Source organism: Amblyomma americanum, chromosome 6 (assembly GCF_052857255.1).
Source record: "Amblyomma americanum isolate KBUSLIRL-KWMA chromosome 6, ASM5285725v1, whole genome shotgun sequence".
In the NCBI taxonomy this organism is placed as follows: domain Eukaryota; kingdom Metazoa; phylum Arthropoda; class Arachnida; order Ixodida; family Ixodidae; genus Amblyomma; species Amblyomma americanum.
In genome coordinates, this window is record NC_135502.1 from 112,247,382 (window position 1) to 112,260,245 (window position 12,864).

Sequence of the window (12,864 nt, forward strand, 5' to 3'; positions counted from 1 at the left end):
GCTTTTTGTGCCCCGGCGCCTTGGGTGCGTCTCTTGTCGCGAGCGCTTCTGCTGGCGGCGCTTCTTTAGGAGTTTACACCCAAACAGCCATTGGAAAGGTGTTGCAAAAAGAATATTTTTTGCGGGGCGGGCAGACCACACACTTCCTTAGTAACACGGGTAGCATCTGAAGGTTAGAGGTAGTCAAAATAAACTGAACTATTTGCGATCGCGAGTCACGGGAAGAACCGAGAGATTCGAAAACAAGTTTTCGCATTTGGTATGCTTGCCTTTTCGTGTACGCGAAAGCAGAAATAGAGAAGTCGGGAATTGGGCCACCATGCATACGTGAGTTGCGTGGTAACACGCTGGTAACAACATCGCTCTAAAAGCGTCGTCGGTATCCACCAGCAGGTTAGGTCACCACCACCGCTTTTTTGCTTTCTCGCTCGCTCGGTCCAAACGACGGCGGGGTCGCGCTTGAGCGCAGTCGCCGGAAAGAACAGCATGCATGACCGGCTTAATTAACATCATCATCGCGTGATGATGTAGCTTTCGGACGAATGGAAATGTTGACGCGTTTTTAAAAACAACGGTTTGGTGCGCGGTCGCAGATTCTGCGACCATAAGCCTGTGTATGGCGCGGTGAACCTTTCTGTGCAGAAATGTCCACGGACACCTGCGAGATATGTGTAGGCTCAGTTTTGAGGTGAGTTTAACTCTTTTACGGCTCGTTTCTTCACCGTCTGTTGGTTTCGAGCACTCGGTACAAACATCGAGCTGGAAATCCCTCTTGCTCATCGCCAGGTATTGCGCGCAGTGACGTGAACGCTCAGCGGGCGATCAAATTACTTCGGACGATATGCGGCCGGGTGCATCACCCAGGCTGCTTGCAGTTTGCCGCGTGCGGGATTGTTAGCGACAGGGTGCTACGTACAGTCCGCGTCACCCTTGTGTACAGCGCTCGAGCAGTGCGTACCTGGTAACAAAAAGGGAAATTACAGAGCAGCCCCTGATTTCTCGGCAAACTGGTCGTGTCTACTTTGTTGGCGGTTATATCTGGCACTACTTCATCTAAAGTGTTTCCTCTGGGACCTGGCGTCTGCGACAAGATCTGGATCTGTTTGCACGGTAGTGCACGGCCCGAGCGCTCTACACAAGGATGACGCAGACTGTACACGCTGCTTTGTATATACAGTGCTTTTTTGTTTTGTAAATTAGGCCAATGGTAGTCGCTCGCGCAGTTTGTTCTCGGAAAGTGCCCGAGACTCGCGCGTACGGCGCAGATTTCTTTATTTTTGGTGTACACAGCTCTCACTTGAGAATTTTCTCTATCGCTTCTCCACGCTGGCCTGTTTACCCTGCACGCCGTACTGCTCTCGGCAGCGCTGTTTGTTTTGCGCTCGTATGATTTCCAGGAAAAACGATAAAACCATCTTTAACTGCTTCCCGGCGGCATTTTTGCAGCTATTAGGGCACCCATCGAGGCAACAGTAAATCAACTTGCTTGTTTCAAGGGGCGTTTTCTCTTGGTTCTTGTGGGTATCCAGTTCGAACGCCTAGCAAGCAAGCAAGAAAGCACTGTTGCTATGAGCTTTGCTACCAGTGGGGTGCGTCTACGGCAGGATAAATTAACTGCCCAGAAGCAAACGCTGCGAACAGCAGGAAACGGTGATGGAAACGGTCAGCAGGTCATAGGAAAGCGTTCCTGCAGTCCGGACAGACGTCGTGTTCGCTCATTAACGCGGGTCATGTCTGAAGACTTGCCCTGAGGCGTCGAGTCAGGCATGTGTGCAAAACAGTCCGACTCTAACGGCTCCATCTGGATTTACAGCTCAGTGGTTCTTTTTGCTTCCCTTCACTCGATTCATGCGATAGCTCGTGCTGTTACTGCGCAGTCCCGGAAAAATAAAACGTGACAATGCGCAGCCCAGAAAAACGAAAACAGTGTACCCGAATTCAGGTGTGGGATGGCCATAAACGCAACAGTAAACGAGGTGGGTGTTTTACGAGGCATTTCCAGCTTGTTCTTGCGAAGGGTCACGACGAGGTCAGAGGAGCACAGCGTCGGCTGCAGCGGCGGCGTCTGATCGGAACAGACGCTTTTTTCCCGCTGCGCCTCCCAGGTGGCACCACATGTATGGCTGAAACTGCAGCGCACGAGGCGGATAACCCTACTTTTCGACCCACAGCGTTTACAAGCACATCGGTTCAGGGTCGAGTGAGTCACCTACCTCTTGCGGCGGAATTGACTGGACCCGACCCGTCGACTCCCGGCTCGGCGTGCGTACTGGTACCGGTTTTCAAACAACCAGGCGTGTGGGCTCATAAGCGCCGGCCGCTATCGGCTAGAGGCCCTCCTATGAGGAATATTTGAAGCTTCATTCTTGACTTGTATCGACACCTGGGTCACAGCGCCCTTGCGCTGGGCAAGGAACAATGCTGTTTTCCCACACATCCTGAATAGGGAGCCCCCATCCTGTGTTCTGGCACTAACAAAGCCTTATTGTGTGGCTGCCGGGAGGAGAAAGGGGGGGCACTTTTGGGTGTGGCCTTGCATTCCACTTCCTTTCCGCACCAAGAGCTCGAGCAAAGAAGAAACGCAGAAATCCTTTCCGAATGAAGCCCAAGCAAGAAAAAGGAAAGAAAAAGAGCTCGGCTCCGTCCAAGTTCTGAGTAAAAGTGTAGAGTAAAAAGTAGCGTTCTGAGTAAAAGGTAGCCTAGTCTACACTAGGCTACCAGTCGAGCATTTAGCGGTACATGGGAGAGGAAAGTTGTGCGCATGCGCCGTTACCATAGAAACCAAAGAGGACCGAAGTGTGGCGTGCGCTTCGCCGTCGCTGCGGCCGCGCTCTCGCTCCACCGTCAAAGCCGAGCGTGGGGTCACGCGGCGTCACGCGGATGCCCCGCCGCGGTGGCTCAGCGGTTAGCGCGCTCGACTACTGATCCGGAGTTCCCGGGTTTGCTGCGGAGCTGCGTTTTATGGAGGCAAAACGCTAAGGCGCCGGTGTGCTGTGCGATGTCAGTGCACGTTAAAGATCCCCAGGTCGTCGAAATTACTCCGGAGCCCTCCACTACGGCACCTCTTTCTTCTTTCACTCCCTCCTTTATCCTTTCCCTTATGGCGTGATTCAGGTGTCCAACGATATATGAGACAGATACTGCGCCGTTTCTTTTCCACCAAAACGAATTATTATTATTATTATTATTATTATTATTATTATTATTATTATTATTATTATTATTATTATTATTATTATTATTATTATTATTATTATTATTATTATTATTATTATAACGCGGATCAGTAGTTGTGCGCATACGCCGATAATATGCTAACCAGAGAGACCCCACTGCTGCGCTGCGTTCTTCGTCGCCGCCTCGCCGCACGCAGCTCTATCATCCGAACCCCGCGTCGCATGCGCAGCATTGCGTATTAAAGTCGGAGATGTAGTGGGCGTCTGTGTCACAACGTTTGACAGGCATGCGGAGAAGGAGAGTGCAGCCGCTGCTAAACGGCGATATAGACAATAGAAGTTTAACTATTCCGATCCTGAGGTTGTCGCCTGGAGGTTGGCTTGAACCAAATAACAACGCTGGAGTCTGTGTGTACATGAGACAAGGTATCACCGCTGTCAAACATCTCCCTCCCTTCGATCGCGGTGAATAATGGTGAAGCCTGCTGTGTTCGGCTCCTGGAAGGCGGCATTATCATCCAAGGAGTCTACGTGGCACCGGCAACATCTGTCAAGCAGACGATGTGGTTGCCACGTGTATACCAGCCTACGGCACGGTTTCACAGTTGTGTGTGATTTTGGATGATTTCAACAGGAAACAGGACAGCCTTAGTCAGTGAATGAAAGAAAAGTTTGACTTTAATGTAGCTTCGGACCCTCACGTCCAGACTACACAGTGGGGAACTACTATATAACTTGTATACTAGAGGCTCTACTAAATCCACTGCATGCTACTTTACAGATCATCGGGCAGTCTTCGTCTCTATCAAGCAAAATGAATAAAAGATGTGTATACCCAATGTCTCTCATTGTTCAGCGAGGGAAACGCACCTCTCGCTACCTATATATATCCTGGCATAGCAGAACAAAGCCAGAGCCATTTTTTTTATCACACTCATCACTCTTGCCCAGTGCAGGGTAGCAAACTAGAACACCCTTACGGTTAACATCCCTGCTATGGTGTGGTGTACTTACACCTTCCAAGTCGGCCAGGCGAGGCCCGGCGTCCGGGCACCAGACAGCTAGGGCCACTAAAGAACGCCACTCCGATCCTGCTGCCGATAGGAATAAAGAAAAGTTCACGAGCCTGCCTACTGGCTCAAGACTATAACCACGCTCGCTGCCGCGTACTGAAAGTAGGAGAGTAAAAGGATAGAAGAGCTAAGATAGAAAGAAAAGGCGCGCGTTAATATGCCCCGGCCCGATCCAGGAGGGAGTGCAATACTGGGCCGACCAGTGCCAGAGCGCTTCAAGCCAAACACTCCGCCATATTCGAAAAATAAGTTTAATATCTTGGGTCCAGGGACCCGCAGCAGATATTAAAAGAGGTGTCAGGAAGACACCTGACACATGTTTTAATATCTGCCACTCCAGAGTTCCGAGTGGGAGAAAGTCCGGCGCGCGCCCTTTCCCCACAGTTTTATTGAGACAGCGAACAATGACAACCAATCACAAGGCTGCACGCCCACACCATCACGGTTATTCGAACACGACCGCAGAATTAAGTGGTACAATCAAGTTCTAAATGGTCCCCTGAATTGGTGTGTTGATCCTAGAGGGCGCCAGAAAACAACTGCCTTCTCTTTTCCTCTTTATCCCTCTTTTTTTCTCCTCCTTCCGGTGCAGTTCACACGTAGAATAATAATAATAGAGAGAAGTGCCAACTCATCCTCGCCGCTGCGATCCCCGCCGTGGGTATGTACTATTTAGGCTGAGATCATCATCATCATCACCATCGCCGCCGCGAGCGCTCCTCGTTCTGAAGCAGCTACACGTATCACGCCATGCATGAGCCATTTGTCGGGTTCCAACCTCTCCGGTAAGAATTCTATTCGGCGCCGCTGCCTCACCCAGGTTACGCTGCCACGAGGGAAGCTCAGGAGGACAAGCTCTGCCCTCCTGTCCAACCATGGCCGTTGGCCGAGCTGCTTCGGTCACCCCCAGCAGCAGCTACGCTGTCGCCCAGACAGCGCGACGCCGATGCACCTCCTGCCGGACGCCGGGCGTGTTCGACGCTTTGAGCCAGCCATCGAGTTCCTGGTCGCCCCCAGGAATATCGTCACCGCTGGCCTCGGAACGGACTCCGCCACCGAACGGGCAGTTCCACAAGGCCATCATCTCTGCTCTGTGGTGTGCAGTCCTGGACGCCGTCGGAGCTGCTGCGGTCGGCCGCCTACGCCACAACTCGGGCAGCGCGACGCCGGTGCCGCCGTAGCTGACTCCGAAAATAGGTATGATACGAACGCCATGGGCTGATTTGGCTTCTATATCTTCCCCTAAAAAAAGTGCACGATACTCGACCTTTCTGACGCTTGATAATGGCACCCGTTTTTCGTGTTTAGGGTTTGAAATAGCAAGTTTTTCGAGTGATTCCTGACGCGCTCGCTTCTATTACGAATACCACCTCTCGCTTTTACGACTCATTTGACATATAACTAAAAAAAATAACGTGGATCAGCTCAGCTAATTCATGATATACAAAGCGAAAGATATCGGCGTTCACTGTGTTCATTGGCGTTGGCATTGACAATGTTCTAGACGGTGATGGCTTTGAGCAAAGGAAGGGCGCATAACTGGCTCCCTGGATATGTGGACGCCTCCTTCGTGCTTTGATACATGCGGCGGTGGTGAGAGAGAGAGAGATGTGGCCTGAATGCATTAGCGCTGACAGCGTTGTGGCTGACATGCGGCACTGCAGCAATAGCTAGGCCGCAGCGTTCATTTGGTGATCAATCTCTCGCGATCAACCATTACTGCATGCAACCTCCCAGGGTGGCAGGGAGGGCACGCTGTCTATCCAGTGTGCGGAACGCAATCAAAGCACGCTTTTGCAGTTGGACGCCAACGCCACGTACATGAAGGCGAGATTGAGGTCTCCACTCACCTCTTTCATTTCATTTCTCCATGCTGCCTGCTATCCTTTATTTCCTCAGGTGATTCAGTGTCGATGGCAGATGCCGGGGCTAGCAAAAACCTTTTCCTTCCTTTTTATTATTATTTTAATTAAAACTACTTACTACTACTACTACTCTCCCCTGACCCACGCGGAGCTGGTTGTGCGCCTTCCCTTTCGTGAAAATGAACGGCCTTTGCAAAGATGTCAACGCCAGTGAACTCTACGAACGCCGTCGGCTCACCTGTTTTGTTTTTGAGGAAAGGAAATGGAACAGTAATGTCCGGCGGACACCCGAACCGCGCCGTAAAGGAAGGATAAAGGAGGGAGGGAAAGAAGAAAGAAAACTGAAAATTGGATTTTGAGGAAAGGCGCGCGTTGTGACGTCATGTGCCTCCTCGGAGCACACCCATGGCGAAATCGCAAGTTCGCGGCCAGTAAAGCTTTCGCTTTAAAACGGCCTTAGCAGCTCAAGAGCAATGCCCTAGCAGGAGTTCTGCATTAGTAAAACTCTGGACGAGAATAGGTGTCCAATAACTACGGTTGAAACACCTTCAAAGGCATAAAAAAGTAAGCTCAATTCGTATTTTTAAGGTGCGTAAATAACCTCGGCCCAAACACATAAAAGAAGTACTACTTTCGATGGAGTCCGCGGTACACAATTTTACACCCATTCGGGAGTAAAACCGCGGCGTGGCATCAAGCAGGAGCAGCGCCTCCTCTCTGCTGGCCGGGGACAATGTGCTGCATGTAGCTCGCAGAAAAGGATTCCAAACTGAGACTCCTAAAACGAGGGCGCGCTGCCTATCCAGTGCGAAACGCAATCAAAGTAGGCTTTTGGCACCAACGCCATGTACATGAAAGCGAGATTGAGGTCTCCACGGACCAACGGAGCCGGGGTGGGGCGCCCTCTACGAGCCGTCTCCAGTTGTAAAAACGACGTCGTTCGGCGTAAAAACGGGCCCGTCTTAGCTTTTATCCCCTCCGCCACTCTCCGCTACACACGCGGAAGCTGGGTCTCCTTCTACTGCGCGCCTTCCCCCCTCTCTCCCCCATTCCCTCGTCCATTACTCCGTTACAGCAACGGGCCCACAGCAAACGTCGCCTTCCTCAAAAGAGGAGCGTCCGGCTTGGCGGCTTTGTTTAAGCCGCCCCGTCGGGTGAAAGAGAACGCATCGGAACCGGGACGCAGAGAAACTATCGTCGGAACGGCCCTCGAAGATACGCGTTTGTTGGGGTGAGGCGCTCTATTCGGTCGCCAGCCTCATCCTTTCACAAAGCGACGCCCGATGGATACGCGAGGGCCTCTACGATGTCAGTGCACGTTAAAGATCTCCAGGTGGTCGAAATTATTCCGGAGCCCTCCACTACGGCACCTCTTTCTTCCTTTCTTCTTTCACTCCCTCCTTTATCCCTTCCCTTACGGTGTGGTTTAGGTGTCCAACGATATACGAGACGGATACTGCGCTGTTCCCTTTCCTGAAAAGCCATTATTATTATTTTCACGAAAGACGCGGGGCTGCGCAGCGGCGGAACACCTTTGTCTCGGTGCTATTAGTGGCGCATGCGCAGTAGTGACTAGGGAGCGAGAGAGATATCCGCGGCGAGGCGCGCGTTGTGACGTCATGTGCCTCCTGGGAGCACCTCCACGGAAATCGCAAGTTCGCGGCCAGTAAAACTTTCGCTTTAAAAAGCTTGGCTAATAATAATAATAATAATAATAATAATAATAATAATAATAATAATAATAATTGGTTTTTGGTGGAAAGGAGATGGCGCTGTATCTGTCTCATATATCGTTGGACACCTGAACCGCGCCGTAAGGGAAGGGATAAAGGAGGGAGTGAAAGAAGAGAGGAACAAATAGGTCCGTAGTGGAGGGCTCCGGAATAACTTCGACCACCTGGGGATCTTTACCGTGCACTGACATCGCACAGCACACGGGCGCCTTAACGTTTTTCCTCCATAAAAACGCAGCCGCCGCGGTCGGGTTCGAACCCGGGAACTCCGGATCAGTAGTCGAGCGCCCTAACCACTGAGCCACCGCGGCGGGAAGCTTGGCTTCGTTTTTCTATGTCGCGCACGTTTAGCTACTTGGCGTCGCCTCTCTTTTCGAACTGTGTTGCAGTGCCTTCGGCGCCCATTTCGAGCAGTCCGCATGCGCTATTGTACTCTGGCAAGCATTTTAAGGCGAAAGCCTTTCCTGGCTCATGAGTGCCGTGGACGGAAATTGTAGACGAAACCTGCAAACCGAAGCTGTAGACCGAAGCTGTAGACGGAAGTTGTCCGCACGAACTCTCAGTCATAAGTTTTGGGGTAAACAAAACAAAAATGCAACAGTTTATTGTGGAACGTATATGTAATATGATATAAACCAGAAATTAAAAATAAAAACAACGTAAAAATAAAGAACAAGACGTGAAAAGAAAAATAGAGAACAGAAAATAAATGGAGGGCGCTTCAGCTTTGTCTTTAAGAGGGAGACGCGACAGCGTGTTGCACTGTTGCCAAGGGGTCCACGAACGCCATCGCGCAGGGGTCCACGAACGCCACCGCGCGTTCGGCGCGACGCGTTGCCCGTTGGACGTCGATGGATACCCGAACCACGCCTTAGAAATGAAATAAACATTGTTTTTAAGGAAAGCGAATGACACCTGTCTCACATATCTCGGTGGACACCCGGGCCGCGCAGTAAGGGAAGGAAAATAAATAATGGTTTTAAGGAAATGAAGTGACGCCTGCATCACATATCTCGGTGGACACCCGAACCGCGCTGTAAGGGAAGGAATATTTCCGACGCGTGGTGCTGACTGCTAAAACTACCACTTCTACTATACTACTGTATACGCTGTCGCGTAATAAAAAAACGAAAAAGAAAGCAAAAATTAGAAAGTAACAAAATGAAAACTGAAGGTAGAATGAGGACAGGAAAAGGCCTTCGCATTTGCGCTCCTATTCAGACTTAAGTGCAATCCTGTAATTTTTCTTTTTCTTCGCCCTTTGGCACAAGGAAAAAGACACACAGCGGTCGCCACTGCGCGACCGACTTTTGGGAGCTGAGAGTAACGAAAGGAAGCTCTGTTTTAACGCGATAGCGTTAAAGATGCCGTTCTGTAAAAATCCGGCGTCATTAGTGTCGTCGTTGGGGTTGTGAGCGAAAAATCTCCGGAGAAGCAATCTAGGTAGGCCACCTAGGTCACCTGGCCTCGTAGCGTCATCACAACCTGCCCAGCGAATTTTGAGCAAACTGACCGCCGGGGTACGGGGTAGTTAATGACCGATCGCCATGCAGAGGTTGCTCGGAATGAACAACCTGGGTCGCAGAAACCCCACCGGGGGCAGCACCTGCCATCGCCGGGCAGTGGTGTATCACTTAACCACTGCAGCACTGCTCCAGGATGTATGGTAACTCACAGGAATCTAGAATATTCTGTTCTATCTAGAATACCTAGTAAGGTCTAACATGATCTATTCAGCATATATGGCCATTAACTCGTTAGGGCTATTCCGCCATACCCTCAAGGCGGTGCTTAAGTGTCCCCTTAAATTACCCCCACCTTTACCTTTACCCGTATGTGCAGTGGAGCTGTGAATTTTAGGAGTCGCGCGTGAACGGCCCCCATGCAACGCAGATACGAAGCTGGCACACCTTGGAGGCCACTGCCCATCCATCTCTTGTGGTCGCTGCTGAGGGATCACACATGCTCGTAAATGCGCTTGGAGGCGTCTAGGCAGTGCGATTGCCAGCGAAGCCTGTTGCACCAGTCACTTGCTTCCATTAAGCAGCTTTTTGTTAGAAAATAGGCGAATTTGAAGACATTTGCAGTTTCCAGAAAGTTCGAGTTATTAAGATAAGATTGCAATACTACCAGTACATGGCAGTATTAGTGTTGATAGCAAGAGCACACATAGTGGGCCGATCGCAACATAGCTGGCGGCACAACTCTGAGATGACGAGGTCACATTTAGAACAATCAGAATAAACAATTGCCCTGTTTGATCGTCTGTTGGCCGTTTAAACTGCCGTTTGGTCATGCAAAACATGATTAATGAGTTGGACAAACAGAGCAGAACGGTGGCGCTGAAATTAATACGCCGAAAACCAAAGTAATGTTCAACACTTTCGTAAGGAAACAGCAGTTTACAATTGGCAGTGAGGTGCCGCAATAAAGGAACACTTACGGCAGGCAGTCACCTGAGATCCGGATCACGAGAGTAAAATAACTAAAATATTAAGGATGAGGCGGAACGCATACGGCAGGTTCTCTCAGATCATGAATGGCGCTTTACCAATATACATGACGAGAGAAGTGTATAACAGCTGCAGCTTACCGGTACTCACATATGGGTCAGAAACATGAAGGCAACGAAAGGGTTATGGAAGGCTGTGGAAAGAAACATAATAGATGTAACGTTACGAGACACCCGCCGCGGTGGCGGGCACTCGGCTACAGATCCGGAGTTCCCGATTCTGAACCGGACAGCGGCGGCTGCGTTTCGATGGAGGCGATACGCTAAGGCACCGGTGTGCAGTGAGTTGTCAGTGCACGCTAAAGATCCCCAGGTGGTCGAAGTTATTCCGGAGACTTCCACTACGGCACCTCTTCCTTCCTTTCTGCTTTAACTTTCTCATTTATCCCTTCCCTTATGGCACGGTTCATGTGTCCGCCGATGTGTGAGACATACTGCGCCATTTCCTTTCCCAAAAGCCAATTTTCAATGTTACGAGACAGGAAGGGGGCAGAATGGATCAGGGATCAAACACGCGTCAATTGCATCCTATTCGAAATCAAGAGGAAGAAATGTGCTTGGGCAGGGCATGTAATGTGAAGGCAAGATAACCGATGGTCTTTAAGGGTAACAGACTAGATTCCAAGAGAATACAAGCGTACAGCAGGGGCGGCACAATGTGGCCAGGGCGGATGAGATTAAGAAGTTTGCGAGGTTTGGGGTCGCTGCCGCTGGCAGAGGACAGAGTTAATTGGAGAGATATTGGAGGGGCCTTTGTCCTGCAGTGGGCGTAGTGAGTCTGATGATGATGATGATGATTAGCCATGCGATCCAGATCTATAATATTCAATTGGCCACCGGGGAGCGATGTGGGAGGCACGGCTGTCGTGCTCGCTTCGCCTAAGAGAAAGAATAGAAGTGTGGACTTTTTTTTACTTGTTTCTAACCTTAGAGGGTCAAATTTTCTAATTACGCAAACTTTATGAAAACGCTGCTCTCTCTGTCTTGCCATTGAAAGCGAGGTTAAGCGAATTTAGCTTCCAGTGTTGCATATGCGCTGATCGTGAATACCGCGTCTGACCCAGGTACAGCGCCATGCGTCCAAGGTCGGCTCTGTCCCTGGTCAAAGGCTGCAGCGACTGGGACCCAGACCTCCGGTCGCGCAGTGCCCAGACAGAGCCCGTTGCAGAGAGCAGAACATGGGCGGGCCGCCTGCGCTGTACTACCGATGGCCTGCTGCAGTACTCAGCGCTACAGCTGCTGGCGCTGTTGCGTGCCTGAATGTGTGAACGTTTATGTCAATTTATGTAATATTAAAAGCGTGATTACTCGAGTTCGATTTCTGTGCTGTGGCCGGTGCGCCAGGATAGGAAGCACATCTAAAGAAATGCAACGTGGGGTAAAATATTCTCAAACTTTGCGTTTCTTCTCTCTGAATGTGCAGCTGCTGCAGAACGAAAGAGAATCCCGTGAAGTTGCGCACGAGTGTTGGGGTTTTCTGATTGATTCAGCCAAGTACGCCAAAGAAATGTGGTATGGAACAATTCTGCCGACCAAATGTCATGCCTGTAAAATATCTGAGGTCGAACAATTCACCGGTTTATCTGTGAGGTGCAACAACTTTTTAACTGGACTGGAGACTGCGGAGCCGCACGCCCTCTCTCCTACGCAGCGCGATATAGGCCCCACTTGCAGTCATTAGCTTCATTCGAAAGCTGTATATTGTCAGCATACATTATTTGAGGCATACTTCTAATACAACGTCCGAAGTCCAGGAAAACAGTTTTCTTGATTAAAATGAACATTAGTTTTTTGAGGAAAGGAAATGACGCAGGAACTGTCACATATCGCGGTGGACACGCCAACCGCGCCGTAAGAGAAGGGAATAAAGGAGGGACTGAAAGAAGGTGTAGTGGAGGTCTCCAGAATTCGACCACCTGGAGATCTTGAGCGCGCACTGACATCGCACCGCACACGGGCGCATTTTGCGTTTCGCCTCCATCGAAACGCGGCTGCCGCGGTCGGGTTAGACCCCGGGTAATCCGACTCAATTGTGGGGTTTTTAATTGGGGGGAATATATACATTCCACTTAACCGCGGCTGACACAGTTCAAAACCGCCAGTCCCCACCCCATGATCTCGTATGCTACCGAGCGCACGCCGACAACGGTGGGCCTTGCTCTGCGGGAACAAAGGAACGACACACTGGCTGACACAAACAGGCATTTATTGCTACAACAACAATAACGCCAGCTAGCAGCAAAGTACGCTGAGGAATCGGGGTCTTCGAACTCACCAGCAAGGTTACGAGCGAATTGTTCGCACACGCTGGGGCAAGGGATACTCCGAGGCCGGACGGGACGAGATACGGGAACGTGGCTCCACGCAACTTCCTCGCCCCGCTGGCGAAAAGCGGAGCCGCGTGCGAAACGTCCGCTCGTGCCGACGACCCCAGCCGACTAGTCGGAGCAAGTTCCAAATCCCGACATACGCAAGAGAGAAGATCCATGTACGCAGGCATATGCA

General features: G+C 50.7%; 1 protein-coding gene across 1 annotated transcript; it reads left to right on the forward strand.

Moving 5' to 3' along the window:
* The first annotated feature begins 4,996 nt into the window (after window positions 1–4,996).
* LOC144094928 (uncharacterized) lies at window positions 4,997–11,654 on the forward strand. The gene is made up of 2 exons (XM_077628797.1): window positions 4,997–5,446; window positions 11,424–11,654. The coding sequence occupies exons 1-2, from the start codon at window positions 5,004–5,006 to the stop codon at window positions 11,617–11,619; spliced, it is 639 nt and encodes a 212-aa protein (XP_077484923.1). The 5' UTR covers window positions 4,997–5,003; the 3' UTR covers window positions 11,620–11,654.
* The last annotated feature ends 1,210 nt before the right edge of the window (window positions 11,655–12,864 follow it).

What these genes read in the sequence shown, in the direction of transcription:
- LOC144094928 (XM_077628797.1), top strand. Translation starts at nt 5,004, where the DNA reads ATGAGCCATTTGTCGGGTTCCAACCTCTCCGGTAAGAATTCTATTCGG. An exon ending in GTAGCTGACTCCGAAAATAG is followed by an intron (nt 5,447 to 11,423) that starts GTATGATACGAA and finishes CGTCTGACCCAG; the next exon opens with GTACAGCGCCATGCGTCCAA.